Raw genomic sequence first — 24,163 nt, forward strand, 5'->3', positions numbered from 1 at the left:
TGTGATCTGATGGCCTGGTTTAACAAAAACCCCACACAGACAAACGCTAAATATAAGGGGCGGGGGGGGGGTGAAATATGATTACCTTGGAGTGCACACACACGTCAGAAAACGTGACGATATATGGGTTCCTATTTGATTGTTTTCATGATTTTTAAGAAGTGAGCATGAAAATAAAATCTTTATTTTCAGTTATTACCCACCAATAAGAGAAAGTTAGGTTCACAGTTTTAGCTCTTGACACAAAGTGAACTAGGAGGCAAATTTACATCCATCAGATACAACTAATGGACCAACTTTTTAAAGTTGAGGCTATCTTGAAAGCTTGCAACATACCAGATATTGCTGTATTCTCTAGAGACAGAATGCCAGCAATGGCTGACACTAAGTAGAACTTGTGAAGTGTTTTTAATAGGTGTTTTCTATATGTTGCTAAAAATCAAGAGGCTTATAAACACGTTACATGTCCAGAAACAAGTTAAGATACTTGCAAGTCTAACCACAATGATTTAGGAGTGTATGTTGCAATCTCAAGAGGGGTCAATAGTCCATATGGACTAAATTAATACTTGCCTCTGGGTAGCAGGTATGTTTGTAAATATAAAATTATATTAGACATTAGCACCAGTGCAGAACATGCTCAGCATAAGATCCAAAACACCAGCACAAAAGTTTATCCATCATTAAAAACCAATTACCTCCTTCCTAAGATGTCCAACCAGCAGGTAACTAGATTTATAAATCTAATCCAAATGAATTAACTCTTGTACTGTACAATTTCTTTTAGGAGTATATGGGAGAATGAATCAGCTAAATAGCAGACATTTTATGATTTAAGATCTTCAATATTTTAAAACTGGACATTACCATACACAGGTAGAAAATACTGAGTGACAAAAGATCTTTAAAACTGTACATGAAAATTCCTTTCCTGTTTACTAATAAATGTGGCATAAGAGTAAAAAAAAAAAAAGATCCTAAAAAATCTGTTGATAATTCTCTCCATGTATGCTTTAGTAAGTGGTGATGCTCCCATTTAAGGAATTCATTAATCTAATTTTCTAATGGAGGAAGAGGTCAAAGATACTTATCACTTTCTGTGGAACAGTCTTCTATCAACTTAAGACCAAAATTAATAGCAATATAGGAAATTCAGAAACAGTAAAATTTTTGGTATATTTCATGGATGGTGCTGCTGTTCCAACCTTATAAAGTAAAGCTGTCTGCTTTCCAAATTCTAAAAATTAACATACTCCCCCATCTTACCATACAAACCAGTGCCCTTTGGTTTCTTTAGGAAAAGGAAAGGTTTAAGGGTTATTGATTATGGAAGAACAATTTTGATTTGGGACCTTCCACACACACAAATCATACTGAGTGGCCAGACACTTATTTTACACAAGTTTAAATATTATGCAGTAGCCAAATCAACTTGTTCCACCCACCCTTTGGAGGAAAAAAAATCCCAACACCCATAAAACTACTTCACTTGATAGGATGTGTATCAACAATAAGTAGCTTAAATTTTCAACAATAAGGTGTCTAGTCTGGTTTTTAAAATGGGAAAGTCACGCATTTTAAAAGTAAATATAGTTGAAATTGTGAGTCAATTATAAATTTGAATCTAATGAACCATGCAAGAGCAAGGGTTAATAAACCAATGTGCTTTGAATTTGTTCAAGTACTGATATTTCTGTATATAAAGATTTAGCATATATAACAGCTATCATGAGAAGTGAAAAAGATTTCCCCAGAAATGAAAATATTAAAACTAAGTTAAAATACATATAGTATTAGTATTCCACACAGCATAAAATTTGACAAATCAAAGTTTACATGACCCAGCTGACCATGTGTGAAAATGCAAAGCAGGTATTAAAACTGATATTATGTCCAATATTTAAAACCAGTTTGTAATTGGGAGAACATCTAAATCCTTAATTAAAAAACACAAATGAAGTGAAAGCTTTAAACTGGTACACACTGTTCACACCTATATTTCAAGTTTGGAAATGCATATTTGCAAGCAGCAATACAAAAGTATTCATGAAGAATGCATAATCTCTGAAAATTATGAAAACATCCCTGCTACCAATACATTTCTAAATACAAAACTGACTACCATATTGTTACTTCTGTGTAGCGAGAGAAGTTCATTTTCAAAACAGATAAAATTCAGTCTTTAGGTGTGAATGGTATGAATGACAGTCTTTTTTTTTTTTTTTTTTAAATTCTTAAGTCGTTTGGGATCCTTAAGCATGCAAAACCTCAGATGGGATGGGTCCACAAAGGAACCAGGGTTGTCTTATGGCATCCAGTTAAGCCAGAGCTGGGAATGCCTCAGGGTCATCTACATCAGGAGCAGAAGCACTTGACTGAAAAAGAAACAAATCAAAATTAACAATTCTCAAATCTTGGATTACTAGTGTCTACATTTAGGCATATAACTCTAAAAATCTTGACATTAAGTACTATGTAAAAATGTGTCAAAGCTTTACTGTTAGGGATCAGGACCATAAATATTTGCAATGAGTCTTGTCCTGAATGTCTATCAAAACCTAGGACGGGATGCCTGGGTGGCTCAGCGGTGTAGAGCCTGCTTTCACCCCAGGGCATGATCCTGGAGTCCCGGGATGGGAGTCCCACATTGGGCTCCCTACATGGAGCCTGCTTCTTCCTCTGCCTAGGTCTCTGCCTCTCTCGAATAAATAAGTAAAATCTTTTTTTTAAAGGGCGGGGGGGGGGGTCTGGGTGGCTCAGCAGTTTAGCACTGCCTTTGGCTCAGGGCATGGTCCTGGAGTCCCAGGATCAAGACCCACGGGCAGGCTCCCTGCATGGAGCCTGCTTCTCCCTCTGCCTGTGTCTCTGCCTCTATCTCTCATGAATAAATAAATAAAATCTTAAAAAAAATAAAAAAAACTAGGAAAATTCTTTAATAACATCGTGGGTTTAATTTTCTAATAAATCACACAGGTAGATTCACATGACGTATGTATGGGGATCCTTTTTTAGTATTTTATTCTCCTCACTTGCTAAATAAGAAAGGCATCAATCTGAAAGCAGCCTAAGAAACCTATTATATATAATGATTCATTCATCAATGTTAGGAAGGGACCCAACTGCTATTTACAATCAAAGAACAAGTAACAACAAAAATGTATTAAAAGATCCATACACACAACATTGACCCTTTAAAAAGCCTAATGTTCAGATGAAGAAAAAGAAATCACTCCATTATTACCGGTGACCATTCTATGATATTAAGCTACCACTATAATACACTGACAGATTCAATCAGGTCCCCAATTTGCATATCGGGGGTTGAGAATTCAGGAGGACGTCACTGGTTTCCTAGCCAGACAGAGACCATGAATTAATAACCTAACGCAAAGGTTACTGCTCATACTTTAATTTCAGTCATTAACAGCATATACTTTGGCATCAAATGATCAGAGTAAAAATTTATCAATCACTAGGTCTTCTATCAAAATATTTAAGAACCTGTCATATACACTGTATGAGGCATTAAATTATAATAAAGAGGACAAAAATGAATCCCAGCTCTCAACACTGCAGTCTAGTTTTTTCTAAAACAAAAAATAATAATCTAGAAAAACTGTCAATAATCATCCGGTTAGTGTCACACAATTATGCACACAAATGCTACACTGATACTCAAAAATGTAGCCAAGAGTCAAGGCAAAGGAGGTAGCTGGCATTTCAAGTAGACTTTAGCTAAAGCTCAAATTAACTTGGTTCCCTGTACCTAAATTTCCTCTTCTGTAAAATGGGGATATCAATGTAGTAACAAGAATGAAATGCCATAGTACATAAAATACCTAGCACACCACGACCAGCACCAAATACTCAAAAAAGTGAAAATTTAACTTTACTAGCAGCACTATTCAGTCAATTTAAGTGCTTTTAAGCAAAAATACAGCCTAAAATGTAATTTCTTGAAGGTGTATCTAACTACTTCTTCCTTCTAATCCTAGCCCCAAAAGGACCCAGGGCACTGATTTACCAAAAGAGGTCCTCAAATTACTTTAAAAAGAATTCTTAAAATTACCTTGTCAGTTCTGCTGCCACGGTTTGGACGTCCACCACGCCCACGGCCACCTCGTCCTCCCCTGCCACCACGTCCTGGGCGGCCAAGGTCTCCAAAATTGATCTCCAGCTGAGACGTTATATCATTTGCTGGCTTCCGGAAATGATGGTCCATAACCGAATCTTCAGCATGAGCCTAAAAATTTAAGAGTAGGTCATGGGGTGATTAACAGGAAAGCAACACTGCAAATTTCTAATTATTGAGCTCTCTCTTAAAAAGACCAAGAATCGGGATTCCCTGGGTGGCTCAGTGGTTCAGTGTCTGCCTTTGGCCCAGCGCGTGATCTTGGGGTCCCGGGATCGAGTCCCACATCAGGCTCCCTGCAAAGAGCTTGCTTCTCCCTCTGCCTGTGTCTCTCATGGATAAATAAAATCTTTAAAAAAAAAAAAAAAAAGACCAAAAATCCAATCTGTACTTTGTGAACAAATACAACAACAAATGATAATTAAAAAATATCAATGCCACTACAGATAATATGTAAACTTGGAGATCAGCTGTGATCCTTTCACTTTTCTCTTAACTTTATAAACTACATGTGATATTGGCAAGTCTTGATCAGAGGTATGTAATCACAACCACTCAAGTCTCTAGGGCCCATTTGAAACCTACCAAATCATAATCTTTAGTGAAGTTTGAGTAAGTACATTTTAAATATGTCCTTCAGATTAGATTCCAATGTGAACCCCTGATGAAGACTTTTGAATAGATTGCATGGGAGGTCTGTATCAGTGATTAATACTAAATCACTTTTCGAGTTTTAAAGAAAATTCTGGCTCTGTACTCTTCCAAGTCTGACTTGGGAAAACTGCAGAACTACAGACTCAAAAGTGAAATCAGGGGATCCCTGGGTGGCGCAGCGGTTTGGCGCCTGCCTTTGGCCCAGGGCGCGATCCTGGAGATCCGGGATCGAGTCCCACATCAGGCTCCCGGTGCATGGAGCCTGCTTCTCCCTCTGCCTGTGTCTCTGCCTCTCTCTCTCTCTCTCTGTGACTATCATAAATAAAATTTAAAAAAAAAAAAAAAGTGAAATCAGGGAACCTTGAAAAGCTATAAGCACAAATAAATCCAAGCCATAAATATAGCCAGGTAACCTTAATGTCAACATATTTGTGAAATCCAGGTCCTCCTTTGTATTTATATATAAGGTATACCACCCACTCTGTAAAAAAACAAAAAAGCCAGACAATTTTACACTGCTTAATTCCTAATTTCTTCCTGTATGTTTGGAATGAATAAATTTTCACCTTCTAGTTCCAAACTTTTCTTATACTACTTTGGAGCGTGTTTTAGTTTTTCTAAATGCAGGTACAATCCTTTTCTGAAGGAATAATGAACATTTTGTTCTTTTTAAATCCTGTAACACCACAACTGTTAATAAACTTACCACTCTAAGTACCAATGAATTTTATATCTGCGTCTTCGCTCCTTTGTCTAATATCCAAATTAATTGCCATTCCTTAGTGCTAAGCCAATCTAAAGGCAGTAGACGGTTCTTCTTAAAATATCAACATTAGGGCAGCCCGGGTGGCTCAGCAGTTTAGCACCACATTCAGCTCAGGGCCTGATCCTGGAGACCCGGGATCGAGTCCCACAATGGGCTTCCTGCACGGGGCCTGCTTCTCCCTCTGCCTGTGTCTCTGCCTCTGTGTGTGTCTCATGAATAAATAAATAAGATCTTTATACACACACACACACACACACATTATCAATTTTAAATTAATGTTTAAATGTAAATCCAGAAAACCTGCAAGGTCAATTATACATACTAATTGTTTGCTATTGCAAAAACAATATTATCAATTCATTAATTAGAAGCATTTAAGTTTCTAGGAAACAGAAGCAAAAAAGCCTAATTGATATACTACTGAAACACCTCAATGGTTTTATTACAATAATATAGAGGAAGTTTAAATGTTGGTGAACATCCCTTTAAGACAGCTAGTAGGATAAATCTGCAAAGTTTTTTTTTCTAGAGCAGTGAATGATAATCAGGAAATAAGAGCTTTGGCTTCAGCTCTGTCAATTAATACCCTAATTCAGTTATTCATAATCAATTTCACATTTTAATTTTAAAACTTTTTAATTATATATAACAGTTATTTCTGAGCTCAATGTAAAAATATGATACCTAACCTGTTGTCTACAAAATGCATGAAGAGACTTCAGAGTAATTAACGAATCAAGAAAAATCTATCAGTATTTTGTGTATGTGTCTTGTTTTGGAGAAAAGTTGTCAGGACCTCAAAAAAGTTACAAATTATGCCAAAGGTACCTTAAGTAAATCTTTTCCATATTAACCTAAGCAGTTTAATCATTACTACAAATTAACAATCTCCCCAAGATGAATTTTCATTGTTTCTTTAATCAGGAATACTTTAACCCAGATACACAACTTTATCTGCAAGAATTATTTAAAAAAAAAGTTTTTTTAAATAAGCAAAAGCATTCAAATGAAGCAAAATGTCTTTTCCGACACGACTTCGCACTTTACAACATATCCCTGTTTATATTATTTTATGGAGTCAATGTTGTTAAAAAATCAAAAATCATTTCTAAACCGTGTCTCAACTTTAATTTTATTTTACAATGTTCCAAGTTTGTTTCACAGCTATTTGTTTAGAAAATGAAGACGCAATATCTCATTGAATCTTTTAATTACACTGCCTTAGTAACATTTCAATTTAACTTTATGATTAGAATATCCTACTTGCATAAGCCTTAAATGATGTAGCAGTGGGACTTTCCTCTAATAACATGCTCCAGGGATTGTTACCCAATCAAAAACCACAAACATACCTTTCTCAAGTATTTTCATTAGTAAATTACTTTGCTGGTTCTTGTAAGACATCAGTCCTCAATAAGTACAGCATCATTTATTAAAGAGTCTTGATCATTATAAATGACAAAGGCAGAGAGTTTGAAAAACTGAATACTGATGAAGCTACGGTCTTAGGTTAAACCATAGGAAAATGCAAACCTTTCAACAATTCAGTTAGGCAAGATTTTAAAAAATATTATCACAACTTTGAAAAGACCTACCTTATTTCTAAAACACTAGTAACTATATGATAAACACCTGATTGCTTTCTAGAAAAAAACAATAAAACCACCACATTAAATACATTACTGACTGAAGGACTACCTTTCTTGAAATATATGGTAATGCAGTTTATTTCCTTTTTGAACAACTTATCTACCCCAAATGATCCTATGTAAAGCTTTTATTCTTTATAAACAGATTAGCCATGTTTTGAAAAAGTATAAATACCATTCAATAAACATCTGAACATTTTCAGACATCACAAATTTTACCTCTTCACTCTTTGATTTATGAAGAACAAATCCCTTCTTCCACTGCCCATCAGCACCTTCATTTGGTTTTCGGATATTAAATTCTACTTTTGCCCGATCCTTATTTTGAATAGCTTTCCACTCATCCAAAGTCATTTCTTTTGGACCCTCTTCCTTTACTTCTTCAACTTCGTTCTCCCTGCGAAAAAACGTGTTTTATAGCGGTAAGGGGCTGATAAAATCTTAACTTACGATCAAAAGGAAGAAGTTAATCTTGGCTCGGTAATCTTTAAAAGATTATCCAAGAACAAGAGGATACCAGTCTTGTCACCCAATGGTTAACACATAACTTGGTAGAGGCTAGAAATTCAGTGCTTGTTGAATTGTGAAAGCATGGATAACTGAGGAATATACAATTCAACTTCATAAACTATGAAATGATCAACTATCGGTAATAATCTGTCTTTATCCAAAATATACATTTCTTAAAATCACACTACTTTAAAACTGTATCCTTATGTGATTAACAGATGACCTAGCTTCTCCTAAAACACATGTAACAAAAATAAAGGCAATCATCTAGGACACTTGTGAACAACCAAAATCCATATTTTAGAGTATGAAAGAACTGTTCCTCTAGCTTTTATCAACATTTAACAGCAAACAATTTTAAAAGCCAGGTTCCCACAAATCCAAAATCCTATGTTCTCCAAACTTTCAACCAACCTGTATATGGACAGGAGAGGCTGTGGTTTCACTGGTTTTGGAACCCTCCACAAAACACAGCAGTTTCAGTACTGAATATTAAATTAGTTATTTCCAAATACAAGTCTCAGGATATAACTATTATACACTATCCTTTTCCCTATTTATAAAAACAAAGCATGGGCCTAGGAATTCATTATTTTAGTCTAATCTCAACTTGCAATTGTCACCAAACAAGTTGTTTGCTATTTTGGGAGCTCTGATTCCTTCCAAAGATAGCAGGTGATTCGGTTAGCCTTAGAGCTCAAATATCTGCCTTCCACTCTACTCTTCACCATTTGACAAATTCTATCTTAAAACTTCCTATACCAAGTTTACATTTTACTAATGAGATCTTGGGACTCCTGGGTGGCTCAGAGGTTGAGCATCTGCATTTGGCCAGGGCATGATCCCGGGGTTCCAGGATCAAGTCCCGCATTGGGTTACCCACAGGAAGCCTGCTTCTCCCTCTGCCTGTGTGTGTCTCTCTCTCTCTGTGTGTGTGTGTGTCTCATGAATAAATAAATAAAATCTTAAAAAAAAAAAAAAAAAAAAAGATCTTGACTATCAAGTCCAACTCTGTCACTTTACAAATGAGAAAACTAAAGATCAAGAAAAGGTCCTACTTACTCCCAAGTCATGACACAGCCAAGAATAGAACTTGGCATACCTTTACCACATCATGAAACCACAACACCTACCTTCAGAGGTTGTAAGGATCAAATGAAATAAAACAGAAGTCCTGGAAACTATATATAAGGGAGTTAATCAAAGTCATCCTGTGCTTCTTAAATCTATGCGCTCACATGCAAGATGCAACGCTATATTTGCATTCTCCCCTACCCTGGAATAAGACTAGAGACTGCTCTAATATCACCTTGGTCTTTAGCTTAAAAACCCCTATTTCATTCCTGAAATGAATGAAGGATTTGTTTGTAATACACTGTCAATATATATCATTTCTTCTGATAAACAGCTATAATCTTTGCAAATCACTCTTAAGGTCACTTAAACATGGGCTTTGTTAAAGGAACAGTTGTGTTGGGCATTGTTAAGTACTTATATTAAGGTTCATTTCAGTCACCTATCACAATTTCATTACCACTAAAAATTATGATTTCATACTGTTTTATATAAATGAATTTATATTACCCCAAGTTCAACATATACTTAATACCATATATTTTTATCTACTCTAATAGTAAATCAATTACTATTCCTTCTTTCAACAAACCAACTGAATGGAATATGATACTATTACCAGTAATGGTTCACTGTAGGAGTAATTCTTGGAGAAAAAGCAAAGAATCCCCTAATTTAAATATCCTCCAGTTAAGAGTTACAGGCCCTCAATAACTGGTAATTCAATACTTTAAACCATAATACTGTAAGAAATGACTGGCATAGAATTTCTGCCTGGGTTGATGGAAACTAGAGGAAGGCATTAAATCACTTCTACCAGAATAATTTGTATCATTACAAGTCTTCCACCCTTGAATAGAAACTTCAAAACCAAATCTTATACCTAAAAACTCAGGAAATGAAAAGGATTAAGAAAAGAAAAGCCAGTGAATTGATAACATGTTCTGGCCTTTTGCTCTCCCCATACATTTTAAAACAAGCCAATAATGCTATGTTCCAAATTCTATGTTGATGGAAAGAAAAAAAATTCCAGAGAAATTTTAAAAAGGTCACATCTTCTGGTTTAAACTGTCTCAGAATAGAATTTATATAAAGTTCAAAGGACTTTGAACTATGTATTCTAAATACTATAATTTCTCTGGACACCTGGCTGCTTAAGGGGATGCCTGGGTAGCTCAGCGGTTAGTGTCTGTCTTTGGCTCAGGGTGTGATCCTGGGGTCCTGGGATAGAGCGCTGCATTGGGCTCCCCTGCGGGGAGTCTGCGTCTCCCTCTGCCTATGTCTCTGCCCCCCCCACATAAATAAACAAATAAATAAATACATACATACATACAATACATAAATAAAACCTTTAAATAAATAAATACTATAATTTCTCTTATGTCAACCATTTGGTCACATTTTTAGAAATCCCCAACTTCAGCTTCTAGTTCCCACTTATTCAGAGTCTGGACAGCCATCGTCACCAGGATTATTCATTACAACTTCTCTACCAAGTAAAGTATAGCTAAGTAAAATGCAGGACAACTTATTCTTACTCCCAATTCTCAGGTTAAATAGTTAATTTTTGTTCTTATGGCAAACAGGTATCACACTTAAATATGTATTCCTTATCTTTTCAGAGATAACAATGGTATTTTCAAATAGAAATAACCATTCTATTTTTCAAACCGTTACATAGCCCAATAAACTGAATGTGTAAAGCACTCCTCTAAATAGATACTATTTGAGGAATAGGGGTACAAGTCTCATGTTAAAAGACACCAAATAATAGCATTAAATCTATGTTATTTTCTTGGTAAAAACCCAAACTACTTCCAATGCTATGGAGTAAAACCATACATAAAACCACTACCCGTAAAACCACTTACTTATTTTCAGTGTCTGCAACTGGATGTTCTTCACCTTCAGGTGTTTCCTCAGTCACATTTGATTGATCCAAGTCACTGCAATTATAAGATATTTGTTTCTGAATGTATTTTGGGGACTCTCTAAGGAAAAAAGAAAGAGAAAAGCAGCTAGGTCCATTTACATGTAGCTTAAGGATTCTTTTTACATATTTAAAATCCTCACATTCCCTAAGACCCTTTTCTTACTAAACTTACTTCCCAGTAGACCTCTAAGAAAAAATAATTTAAAAATACATTCTGATCCAAACTATAGTTCAAGTATTTGATTTAGAAAGTAGCAGGACAGAGTAGCTTCCTCTAAAACAAAACTTCCCCAGCCTATCAAATTCTTCTAATGACCATAGGGCCAATTGCTACAATAGGAACTACTAAAAGCACACAGAGAATCAGAATACCCAAATAACTTAAATTGTAAGGTTTCAGGAAAAGCTATATAGCCATATGAAAAGAAAAATTCATGTGTATCGTAATGTAGAAAAATTTGTCATATGACATATTGTACTCAAACATATCCAACAAGGTATTATAAGGAAGTAGCTCTGAGATGAGAGCATTTGTTCTTGTCCTGGGGACAAGTAAAATATAAGAGTTATGGTTAAACTCTAAAACTCTAATAAAGCATAGAATCAATCTTATTTAAAAGTTATTTATTCAGAAAAATCAGAATACCAACGTTAATTCATCTTTGACAGTTCCCCAGTTGTGAGATCCGCTACCTCCACGTTTGTCCTCATGCTTCAGGCCACTGTAATGTGAAAAAGAACTAACAAAACTGAGTTAACATAATACTCTTTAATTCTAGAAACTCAAATTTTGTTTTATTAAAGAAGTAAATTCCAATGTAAAAACAATAAAAACCAATATAAGACTTACGATCTATCACTTCCACTATGCCTATCAAATTCACGTTTGCCACGAGAATCAAATCCATCTCCTCGGCCCATTCCACGTCCGCGGCCTCCTCGACCTCTTCCAAGGCCACCACGGCCTCGAATAGGCCGGTCAATAATCGGTCTATAACAAATAAAAGATATATTTCCAAGGTTTTCAGGAAGGGGGGGAAAAAAGAGAAAATGCATCCAAAGGCTCAAATGTAAAAACATATTTACTGGCTAATAATTAACAGTTAAACACATGTTTTAGAAAATTTAAAACAGGGGAGCCTGGGCGGTTCAGTCCTTTGAGCATCTGCCTTCAGCTCATGATCCCAGAGTCCTGGGATGGAACCCTGTGTTGGGTGGGCTCCCTGCTCAGCAGGGAGTCTGCTTCTCCTTCTCCCTGTGCCTCTCCCCTTGCTCGTCTCTCAAAAAAGTAAAACTTAAAAGAAAAAGAAAACTCAAAACAATCTACTTCTAAACACATAAAAGAAATCAGGAGCAGGAAGCTCCCCCCAAACAAGAACATTTTTGCTTTCTCTGAAACTTCACTACTAGTGCCCATAACTTTCCCATGATTATTCATGTTATAATCCAGTAAAACCACTACACCTCACTAATACACTTCAAAATTAAAATAAACACAACATGCATAATATGAGTAGTGTTTTGCTATAAATAGTTCCCCAACAGGAAGGGCTCTCCTGCTAACTGGGGATGACAAGGAAAAGAAATTGTCCATTCATTCAACTGAAGTGTTTCATTACAAGAAATCCAAGACTGAACACAAAAAATTGATACTAAAACGTTCTTAGTGGAACAATGATGCATCCACTCAGATATTTCTCTGAAAAACTGATAAATGTAACAGCCACACTGCTACCTTGCTAATTATGCCCAATTTATAGCTTTGCGTTAAGGTATGACTCTATAAACTGACAAAACATGAAGAGATTAAAAAGATCTTGCCTATCAACTGAAAATTCTCCTCCTTCACCCTTTTCTTCAAGTGGCTTTTCAAATCGTCGTTCACGAGGTGGTCGCCTTTCTGGTCTCCTATCAATTATTTTCCCTTCACTCTGCAGCTGTTGATCAGGTCTTCTTCCAACACGTCTTATTCCTGAAATGATAAATAACCTGCATAAGCAAATTATTTTTGCAAAACAAAAAAAACTAGGCAGACTACTAAAAGATGAAAAAAAAAAAAAAGCCATTCTTTTAATCCAGTAAGGAGCACTTGCTGCTGAAAAAGGCAAAAACTGGGCATCTCTATAAAATATAACAAAGTACCTAAGAAATTCCTATTAAAGACAACAAACTTGTTTCAAACTTGGTTTAGTTTGCCAAATCATGCCTCCCCTACCTGTAACTGACTTGAAAGTCATCAGGGTAGCCACTATTCCCCATCACAAGATGCCAGTGTCTTAATTTAAAATTCTGACTTTTAAGGAATTTTAGGTGTATGATACATTTTGGCTTTAAAGATATTAAAAAAGATTAACACCACTGGCCATTCATTAGTAATACCCAAGGAAATCAACATACTCATCAGATAAGGACTCTCAGAAAAAGTGAAGGCCACACTATTTACATGATCTGAAGGAAATAAACTACAGTAAAAAGTGATAATTCTATGAAATTACAAAACTGAAAGGAAAACAAATAGCACTGAAGGTTAGATCTCCATAGTTTCAAATAACTAATTAACCAGAAAAAAGTATTGTTTTCCTCTATTAGTTTTTATATATGTATTCACATGTTTCTACCCATATTCATACACATGCACTAAATAAAACATAATGCTATGCAACCACTAGAAAATAGTTCAGTTGTTTATTAGAGAGCTTTTTTTTTTTGCCCTAAGAGGTAGGTTTCAAAAGAATCTTTAAAAGCCACACACAGACACACACACACACACACACACACACACACACACACACACACACAGACCCCCCTTTAAAAACAGTATTTAAGCAATAGAAACTTGTGGCACTAAGTGATGGCTGATGCATTTACTGATTTCCTCCTGTATCATTTTTTCCTGTTGGTATCTGAGGCCCACAAAGGCAACCAACATGCATTATCGTTGGCCTGAAGTAAATAAGTTCATGACTGTAAAATTTCAGGTATGTTCTAACTCCCAAACCATAATTTCTTACACAGTCAAAAAGCAGCTGAGGAATTGATTTTATAGCAAGATCTTAAGTTGACTCACTCTGATTCCTTCTAAGAAAGTAACCCATCATCAGTATATATCCCATCATACAGTTGCTTGTAACTAAAGTCAAATGGTAAATATCAAACTGTTAAATGAAATTTTAAGGTCCATTCCACATAAACTCTCAGGATAAACCATAAATATTAGATCTTAAGGCATCTTAAACAAATGTTGTCATAGGTATAGTGTATTGGGGTGGAGCTATGGAACCAGTCCTTACAATGATATCCAAGCCAAACACACCCAAATGAACAATGGCTTCCTTCCTCACCCAATTTCACTATTATGCTAACAGAACCTAAAAAAATTTACTAAATAATTTCACCCAATGACTGACATTTAAAAATTCAAGCTTCTCTTAACCTACTTGTATGTACTTGCAAACTCACTGGATTTTCAGTCAATTCCAGGCTTCGGAAAAAAACAAAAAACAAAATTTAAAAACGCCTTGGTCTACATTTTTAGCGATGACATTCTGTGGTGTCAGTTCTTCAAATGGACAAAAGACAAAACTCCTATCACGTTAAATACTGTATCTAAGGTATGTCTAGCATTTGCCAGGACCAATATTCAAAGGCAAAGATCACATAAGCAGGTAGCAATTTTTCCCACTGCACGAAGTGGAGAGACTTTTTACAGGTCTATCCTTCTCCAATGCCCCGAACATCAACTGACAGGTAGTAGGGTCTGAAAAAAATCTTTTTCATTCAACATTTCCCTTTTATTTTTAAGACTATGTTTTCTGCAATTGAAGAGCAAGACTGCTATGTATTGCTGATCTAAGGAAGACGTTGATAGCTAATATGGAAGTTTTCCCAAGGAAAGAGTACTAAATGGTGAACTCCATTCTGGTTATAAACTCATATAATAATTCTCCACCTTTGTAATTTAAAATACTAGGTCCCAGGTTAAGCGCTTACCTCCTCCAAGATGGGCTTTATGATCAAAACAACTGAGGGGTTTAAACCAGGTTTCATGCTTTAAACATTCAAAATGGGTGAAACACATCTACCTGGTACACTTAAGATTTATACATTAGGCTCAACGTTTTCAGGCACTTTTTTGGATTAATGAGATCAAGGAGGTAAACTTGAGCAATAATAATTAACACAGGCCTGTGTCCCTTAACGCAGAAATTAAATAATTATTTAGCTGTGCTACAGGTTGCTTTAAAACTTAAGATGACTGAATAGATATTTGGTCTAAATGAAGTACACCCAGCTTTCCAACACTCCCAACTTCTGCTTTTCCCCAACCTGTAATTTTGATACAAGAATTAATTATTTTTGTTTTATTCATCATAGGTTCTTCATTCCAAGCATCACAGAAGTTCTGTATTTAAAAAAAACAAACAAACTTAAGCCAAAACCTAACACAATTGGTGATTCTGAAAATTAGTTGCATGCTACAAAATTCAACTAAAACTAATGAGAAACAACTTCTTTCAGGAGCACGTGGCAGTAAAAGGTAATTTCAACTTTTAACATAAAAAGGCAACTTTAAAGTTCCGGAGCTGATCGGGTACAAGTTTCATCCTCCAACTGTTTTTGCTTTTTTGTCCACACAGAAGGCAAACCAGCAATAGGAGAATGCAGAAATCAACCTCAAGACAACCCTGTGAAGTTTACAGTGACCTCTGGAAACAACTATTACCCGCCAATGAATCCCGACCATGCTTCACGCACATGTGGAGAAAAAAAGCTACAGATTCAAAAGCGCTCTGCTGGGGCTAACTAACGTTGTGACAGCCTCTGCACTCAATTCACCACGAGGCCCCGGCCGGGCCACCACATGAAATATTGAGTGAGGGGGTGGGGTGGGGTGGGGTGGGGTGGGGTGTCGGGGAGAGAGGACGAGCTCAGGATTTCCTGCAATAACCAGTCTTCGTTCAGAATTCCCGCTTCTGCTTACCACAGTGTAAGCACATCTGTCTTCTCAAAAGCTTAATTCGCTCCAGCAAGTTAGTTGTTCTTACGAGTTGAAGGGAGGAGAGGGGCTACAAGGCACATGGGGCACCTGAAGCCGTAGCTCACTCCACAGAACCCAGAACGAGGTCAGGTGCACTCGGACCCCCGGCGTCTCACTGGGGGGTACTCCGCGCGCCCTCGTGGGACAAGATGGCAGGAGAGAAGCCAAGCGCACCTCAAAGCAGCACGCCGAGAGCGAGCTCCGAGTGGGAAGGGGCCGTGGACCCCACGCTTGCCCGTAACTGCAAATGCTTCAGTCAGTGGCCAGCTCGCCCAGATCTCGGTCGCCGCGCCTGCCCGCCAAGGAATCCGGCGGGAAGGCAACAGCCTCCCAGGGCAGCCAGCGCGCTCGAGCAGCAGCAGCTTATCTCCGGAGCACGCTCCTCCGCTCAGAAAATGAGGCGGGAAGGGGGTGACTCCAGGAGCCTCGCAGGTGGCTTCAACTTGGGGCTACCACGCTCCCGGCACCTTCGCGGGACCTGGCTTTTGTAGCGTGAGGAGAAATGGGAGGCAATCGGCGGCCAAGTCTCCCGCGGGCCCTCGGAACTCCGAAAGCAAGTGGTAGCCGCAAGTCCCCCTCGCTCCTTCCCTCCATCCCGGGCTCCTCCACCTTCCACCACAGCTTTACCTTCTTTCTTGAGCGCCACGGGCGGCTGCGTCTCCTCTTTCTTGTCAACCACGCCAACGTTGGGGGGCAGCGGGTTCTTGCGGTCTTTCTGGGACTCTTTACGCAGCTGTTTGCCTGCCGCGTTGGAGTTGGTCTGGGCTGCGGCCTGAGCTGCGCTCTTGGCCCCAGGGCCCCCAACGCCGCCCCCGCCGGCTTCTTTTTTCTTGTTCTCTGCTGCCTTCAACACCTCAAAGGGGTCCGATTCGTCGTCAAATAACTGGTCGAATCGGTTGGTGACCACGCAGCCGAAGCCTTCCTGTAAGTGCCCAGGCATGATGGTGGCTCGGCGGCGCGTTCCTCCACGGATTGCAGCGGGCCGCGCCGAGCCAAGAGCGCCTGCTTCAGCTCTTCCCACAAGATGGCCGGGCCGAGAGAGGGGGGCCGGCTTCTCTTCCGGCGCCAGGCACACATCCGGGAGCGGCCAGCGCCGCACGGCACTATGGGGTATGTAGGCCAGAGTCGCTTCTCCTGAGGCGGCCCGCGGCGCCAAGACTACAATTCCCAGGATGCGTGGCGTGACAATTCTTCGCGCGCGCCTAAGAGGCGGGACCTCCCGGAGGGAGTGGAGCGTGCTAGCAGAGGGAGTGGAAGCGCGGTGGTGGGCGGAGTCGTGCCACCTGCTCCAGCCACCCTTAAACTCTCTGGGTCTTGAGCTACACCGAAAACAGGAAAACGTGACGGCGTTTTTCGCTCGCGAAAGTTCTCTGTCTCTGGTTTTACTCACCCCGTCTCCAGTCCAGGACTAACTTTCCTCACCTCCGGGGGTGGGTCAAGGTGACTCCAGATTTTACAAACTTCTAGTGCTGGGGTGTTGCTGAGGTACCCCGCGGGCCTCGCGGAGGCAGGTCCCGATCCGTTCCCAGTCCCTAGCTGCCCAGGTCCTGGAGTCGCCCTCTGGCACCGCCAATAATGAATAGTCGAGACTCTTCTGTTCAGTGTGAGGAGGAATACGGTTTCTCTCGCGGGGACACGAACTCGGTTAGCACAATTAATCAGAGACGAGTTGAACTGTATCCCAGGGCGGTGTTGCGCGCCTTTCCTGAGTGTTGCGATGGGTGCTTTCATCGCAGCTAACTCCTAACAGTGCGGCACTAACTAGACAGAGGGCAAGCCTCGAAAAGCACTGTTTGTAGGAACACTTTCTGAAGTCAATCCAATTGTCCGTTAGCGTCCGGGAAGCCAAGGATTAGGTGTTAGTAAAACGTGCTCAAGAAACGTTTTAAGGCATCCGAGTGTGTGAGGGTGCCGAGAGATGCAATGAGGGTAGGGAAAATATGTCAGCAAATTAATTGCCGTTACTAAAAGTATTGATATTAGTTGGGAATATTAAGGTCCAGTACGGCAATAGATGATGTCAGTGCATATTCAAACATATTTGGTAACACTCCTACTAACTTACCCACTGTTACCACAAGCTAGGCAGTGGGGTAGGACTATCCTTAGCGATTTTTATCTTATGTATAGATCCCTGGTTTCCCCAAACAGATCTTTATGACTGTCAAGTGTTATTACAATAAGAATACTTACAGATAAGCCCCATTTAGAGGAATTGTGTGGCTATGAGTTTCTGAGGTTTACTTGTGCTCCTCAGAGAATTTTACCTATTAATATAAAAATAAGAATAAGTTTTGGGGGAAAAGGGGAGAAATTTCAAGGTATTTTCAACTTCCTTCTCTCCCTTTCTTATCTCCTGGAATTTCGGTTAATCTGGGAAAGTTTTAAAGCCCACTTTTTTTTTTTAAGCCCACCTTTAAAGTATACAAATAAAGCTCAAAATGGCAATTCTTTCACATTCACAATCAGTTATTATTTCATAAGTAATTATTTTCACTCATGTTTCCTTCTTCTAAGAAGTTAAAATAGTCCTTAAAAAAAGAAGTTCCTGCTACTCTCCATAGCGAAAAATATCGACTGAGTAAACCTCAAGGGAGGAGGAAAGGAGACTTCTTGGGAGATTTGTTACTCAAAGGCTTGAGTTGTTAAGTGACAAGTGATAAGATACCACTGATTAGAAATGTAGCCTAAAATATCAGGTCTCTGTAGCAATGCTTGAATCACATATTGTTCTCTGAAAAATATTCATGCAGCTTCACAGCTTTAGCTTTAGCAAGCTCTCCAAAGAGTTTTCTAGCAGTAAATGCTTAAAACTATTCAAATATCTTGATTAATGTTGAATAGTTACCTAATTTTAACAAAACTGAGAGTAAGAATATTATACGTCCTTCCAGTCCTCATTTTTAGAATCGTAATACTCAATTCTCAGCCGCATTACAACTTTTTACCCATTTCTTAATAATCTCAATCCCTTTTTGCTATTGCTAAATTAAAAATAAATGCTAACAATTCCTGCAGTTTGAGCATTTACTATGTTCTTGACATCTTGTGCTAAGTTCCACATATGTGTTATTTCCTTTAATTCTCAGAACGACATTATGAAGTAAATAGTATCATTTACAGGTAGAGAAACTGAGGTTTGTGCCTCTCCCAAGTTCACCTTGTCTGAAACAATTCAAGCAGTCTGATCTCACAGTCTGAGCATCCAACTGTTCTACTTGTGAGGGAAATGGCAGAGGGAACAAAGTCTTTCATCTTTATATTGCTATTACCTTTTAGCAAAGTAAAACTATTATTATAATACTTTGGGGACACTAGATATAGGCACCACATAAGTGTAAATAAAAGACTCTAATATTTAGTGTACTCTAAATACATTATGCATCTTTAAAACAAAAGCAATAGAGGTGATACTTGTGAAGAAAAGGGCAAGTCCTCTGTATCTGAGAATGCAATGCTAAGTATAAAATTGCAAGTCTACGCTCTTGCTAAAGTTAGAATATCAAAGCTAAAAATAGAAATATTACACTATTTTGCCAACTCAAACTTACTTTGAAGTTTGATCCTCTTAATTTTAAACTTCCCTTCCTTTTATTCCCCTGCACTGTACTCTTAAAAAGAGATTTATCGAGATATTATTCATATACCCTATATAACTCATCTATCTAAAGGGTACTATTCAAAGGTTTTTGGTATACTCACCGAGTTATGCAACTATCACCACTCGCTGATTTTAGAACATGTTTATTACCCCCAAAAGAAACCAATACCAATTAACAGTCATTCCCCATTCCCTCCACCCACAGCTCTAGGCAACCACTAATCCACTTTCTGTCTCATAGGTTTAACCTATTCTGGACATCTCATAAATAGAATTATATAACGTGGTTTTTTGTGAGTGGCTTCTTTCACTTAGCATGTTTTCTGGATTCACTTATAGTAGTATCAGTACTTTATTTTGAATGAATAATATTCCATTACACAGATAGACTACATTTTAATTATCCATTTGCCAGTTACAGACATTTGAGCTGTTTCTGCTTTTTGGCTATTATGGGTAATGCTGTTGAGAATATTTGTTTACAGGGCTTGTGTGGGCATGTTTTCATTTCTTTTGTATGTATATCTAGGAACGGAATTGCTGGGTTATATGGTAGCTCTACATTTAACATTTTGAAGAGCCAAACTGTTTTCCAAAGAGGCTGTACCATGTTACAATCCCACCAACAATTATGAGGGTTCTAATTTCTCCACATCCTCACTACTGCTTGCTTTGTCTGTCTTTTTTATTATAGCCATCCTAGTGACAGTGAAGTGCTATCTACTGGAGCTTTGATTTGTATTTCCCTAATGGCTAGTGATATTGACCATCTTTTCATGTATTAATTGGCCATTTTTGTATCTTTTTTGGAGAAAATCTATTCAGGTTCTAATTGGTATATTTATCTTTTTATAATCAAGGTGTAAGAATTCTTTATATATTCCAGATTTCAAGTGCCTTATCAGTTATTTGATTTGAAAATGTTTTATCCTATTTGTGGGCTGACTTTTCACTTTCTTATTAGTAACTTTTACAGCAGAAAAACTTTTAATTTGTGATAAAGTCCAATTTTCCTATTCTTCTTTTGTCACTTGTATTTTTATTGTCGTATCTAACAAGACTTTGCCTAAACCAATATCACAAAGATTTACATCTATGCCTTCTTTTATCTATTTATTTAATGTCATCCATGCCTTCTTTTTTAAGATTTTATTTATTTATTCATGAGAGACACAAAGAGAGAGAGAGAGAGAGAGAGGCAGAGACAACAGGCAGAGAGAGAAGCAGGCTCCATGCAGGGAACCCGACATGGGACTCGATCCTGAGTCCCCAGGATCAGGCCCTGGGCTGATGGCAGGGCTAAACCGCTGAGCCACTCGGGCTGCCCTAATGTCATCTATGTCTTCTTCCAAAACTTTTATATATATATATATATAATTTTAGCTTTTACACTTAGGCCTATCATCCATGTATTTATTTTTTTTAAGATTTTATTTATTTATTCATGAGAGACACAGGCAGAGAAAGAAGCAGGATCCCTGTAGGGAGTGTGACAGGGGACATATAAGATCCCGGGTTTCCAGGATCACACCCTGGGCTGAAGGCAGGCGCTAAACCGCTGAGCCACCCAGGTGTTCCCTTATCATCCATTTAAAAATTATTTTCGTTTCATATATTTCCTACTTTTTTAATTTTTTTACTTTTCAATTTTTATGTAGGCTCCACACCCACCATGGAGCCCAATGTGGGGCTTTGAACTCACCACTCTAAGATCAAGACCTGAGTCAAGATCAAAAGTTGGATTCTTAACTGACTGAAACACCCAGGCACCCCCTCCCTTCTTTTTAATTTAAATTAGTTTTGAATATGTCAAACCAAAATGAAGAACTTGAGAAGAAAAAAAATATACTGTTATTATTAATATTATTTAAATTTTTTTTATTTTGGACATTACAATGAATAGCAAGTTTTTAGGTTTAAACATATCCAATGAAGATCCAAATACATCTGTCTAAACCCCTTTGAAAATAGAAAACATGGTTTACACTTAATACTATCTAGTCATTCTAAGAATAGACATTTAATTCAACAATTATTTATTAAACATCCACCTGTGTGTCGGCATTATTCTGAGCTCTGAGGATTCTGTGGTGAACAAAACAGGCAAGGCTTCCATTTTCATGGGGTTTACACACTGGTGGAAAGAAATAAATTAAAAATAAGTAAATAGGGATGCCTGGGTGGCTCAGCGGTTGGGTATCTGCCTTCAGCTCAGGGCGTGATCCTGGAGTTCTGGGATTGAGTCCCTTATTGGCTTCCCTGCATAGAGCCTGCTTCTCCCTCTGCCTGTGTCTCTGTCTCTCTCTTCTGTGTCTCTTATGAATAATTAGTAAAATATATTTTAAAAACCAAGTAAATAGATACATCACTAAGATTATTTTCAGAGTGATAAGTCCTGTGCAAGCGTAATGTGAAGAAGGGACAACTTTCTTGGATCGCATGATCAGAAAGCCTTCTGAGCTGAGGTCTGAATCATGAGAAGAAACCAGCTTTGCAATGATTTGGAAAAAAAAGAAAAGCAGAAAGAACAGCAAGCAAGAGACCGAGAGATAGGAAGGAGCTTATAGAATCCAAGATGAAAAAGCAAAACCAAATATCTGAGTGTCTGTAGACAAATGAGCACAAGATTGGGATGGCGATCTGGAAGACAGTTCCTGAAGTGAATACAAACATAATTAAGACTGTGCGTGCTTCCAGTTTCCTATTTAAAGAGGAATCCTCAACTAACATGGTAATACAGTTTAAAATTTAAATGAGGAAAATAGTCTATAATCAAAATTAGCATTTGTTATTCTAAAGAAGCCAGATCAACACATTCTTGAGGAAGTTCTAACCTGATACCTTTGGCATTAAGAGGGCAAAGGCATTCCTACTTGATCCAATGGGAACTTAGGCATTGCTTTTTTTTTTTCTAAGAGAAAAGTCACCCCCTCCCCATACTCCAATTGTTGTTGGCTTCTGTGAAGTGGATTAGAGGCAACAACACCAAAGATTGTTGGCAGAAGCCTTCCTAGTGATATCATATTATTTATCAGGAGTTACCAAGAGCTGAGACAGAATATGTTCTCCCTAAAACTAAAAAATTAGGAGAGATAATTAATTATAAGCACAATGCTCAACCATAATAAGCACATAATAAATGGTAGCTATTATCTCAGTAGTTTTGGCTGATCTTCAATGATACTACTCTTGATTGCTGACTGGAATCTCTTAGGTTTCTGCTGCTCCCAAAGGAAACAAATGGTAAGGGTGAAGGATATGGAGCCTCCATGGTTAACATTTCCAGGAGGAGATTATGTGTAGAAACTTTGGAACAGATTTAGTGTGCAGAGATTTCAGATTAGGTACAGATACAGGTGTGAAAACTACAAGCTCTGGCTGCCCACCACCACCACCACCTCTGGGAGTTTCTTCTTTCTTCCAGTGCCAACTTTGTAGAAATTCTGTTTGAGTTTAGTATGAGTATTCCTTTAAAATTTTAATCTGGAGTCTCTGATTGCCAAGAAATTGCATGCAAAATTTTGCATATTCCCAGAGTAGAAGTTACTTTCATCAGCTCTTCTGAAGCATTTATGAGCAAATCTATAGAAATAGTAAGTAGATTAGTGACTGCCTAGGGCTGTGGAGGAACCATAGGGAAGAATGGGCAGTGACTATTTAGGGTATGGAGTTTCTTTTAGGGGTGATGAAAATGTTCTAAAATTAGATTGTGATGATGGTTGTAGAAGTCTGTGAATATATGGGAAAACATTGAATCATAAACTTTAAATGGGTGGCTTGATGGTATGTGAATTATATCTTAAACAATTTTTTTAATAGTAAGCATCTAAGATATTCAAAAGACTAAGAACTGCTATCTGGCATGAACCCCTGATCACATCTTATTTTCTAATCCTACAACACTCACAACTGTCATGTACTGAGTGCTTACTATGTGCAAGGCACTGTACTAGGTGTTTTGCATGTATTATGTTAACATAATGTTATCAGATAATGGAATTATATAATAAAATTTGAGGTGAGATTATTATCCACACTAAACATGAAACCAACAAATGATAAAACTGGATTTGAATTCAATTCCACCCAGCTCCAAAAACTCATATTCTTTCTGTTTATGCCATCAGTATTTCTCAAATTTTTCCAATTAAGTACCCATAAGAAGTAGAAGGATATCATCTTTGAGGGCAACATACAATATTACTGCTTTTCCATTCTGCTTTAATCAGTCATTGCATTCTAACACTTTTTCCCGTTTTCTCCCAAACATCTCCACTTCTCCTTCCTCATAACCAGCACTCCAATGTGGAGTATCTAGGAGTATCACTATATCTGGTGGCCCTGACTTCAAATTTCATCTGGTCTGGATTGCAGATCATATCATTCCTAGACTTGACAGCTCTTCCCCTATTACATATGGGATAAAGTCCAAAACTCTCAGCAAAGCACTGGAGGCCTTCAGTAATCTAGTACTACCTTCTTTCCAGCCTCCCACCCCATGTACCCTAGCCCTCAAACCCTGTGGGACCTGCTCACTCTGCCCCTTGTACACATACATGCTCCATATCCTTTATATACCTAACAGTTTACATTCTGTTCCAAGAATTCATGTGGCAAATTCCTTCCCATCCACCAGGTCTTATCTTGGGTTCACTTCCTGTAAGAAGCCTCTTCTGATTCATAAACATCATGTCCCCTGTCCCACATGTGCTCTATTATTACCCATTTCTACCCCATTGCACACTTACCACACTGCATTGTCATTGTCTATTTACCTCTTCCAGTGGTTTGTAAATCTTTGCGGGG

General features: G+C 38.0%; 1 protein-coding gene across 4 annotated transcripts; it reads right to left on the reverse strand.

Annotated features, from left to right (window-relative positions):
- Positions 1-1,776: 1,776 nt before the first annotated feature.
- SERBP1 (SERPINE1 mRNA binding protein 1) lies at positions 1,777-16,828 on the reverse strand. 4 transcript variants are annotated; one of them, XM_055306259.1, is made up of 8 exons: positions 16,384-16,828; positions 12,540-12,690; positions 11,569-11,709; positions 11,369-11,440; positions 10,657-10,776; positions 7,421-7,598; positions 4,070-4,243; positions 1,777-2,375 (listed from the first exon to the last, which is right to left on the reverse strand). In XM_055306259.1, exons 1-8 carry the CDS (start codon positions 16,694-16,696, stop codon positions 2,319-2,321), a joined length of 1,206 nt encoding a protein of 401 aa, XP_055162234.1. In that variant the 5' UTR covers positions 16,697-16,828; the 3' UTR covers positions 1,777-2,318. The 4 variants fall into 4 exon arrangements, with proteins under 4 accessions (XP_055162234.1, XP_055162233.1, XP_055162236.1 ...); XM_055306258.1 differs by having other exon boundaries at positions 11,369-11,458; XM_055306261.1 differs by having other exon boundaries at positions 10,657-10,731; positions 16,384-16,826.
- Positions 16,829-24,163: the final 7,335 nt, after the last annotated feature.

This window comes from Nyctereutes procyonoides, unplaced genomic scaffold, assembly GCF_905146905.1.
Source record: "Nyctereutes procyonoides isolate TBG_1078 unplaced genomic scaffold, NYPRO_anot_genome, whole genome shotgun sequence".
NCBI classification, from domain to species: domain Eukaryota; kingdom Metazoa; phylum Chordata; class Mammalia; order Carnivora; family Canidae; genus Nyctereutes; species Nyctereutes procyonoides.

Coding starts and splice junctions, on each gene's coding strand:
- SERBP1 (XM_055306258.1), bottom strand. CDS start 16,696: ATGCCTGGGCACTTACAGGAAGGCTTCGGCTGCGTGGTCACCAACCGA. Junction 12,691..16,383: donor CGTGGCGCTCAAGAAAGAAG/GTAAAGCTGTGG, acceptor TTATCATTTCAG/GAATAAGACGTGTTGGAAGA. Junction 4,244..7,420: donor ATAAATCAAAGAGTGAAGAG/GTAAAATTTGTG, acceptor TTAAATTTTTAG/GCTCATGCTGAAGATTCGGT.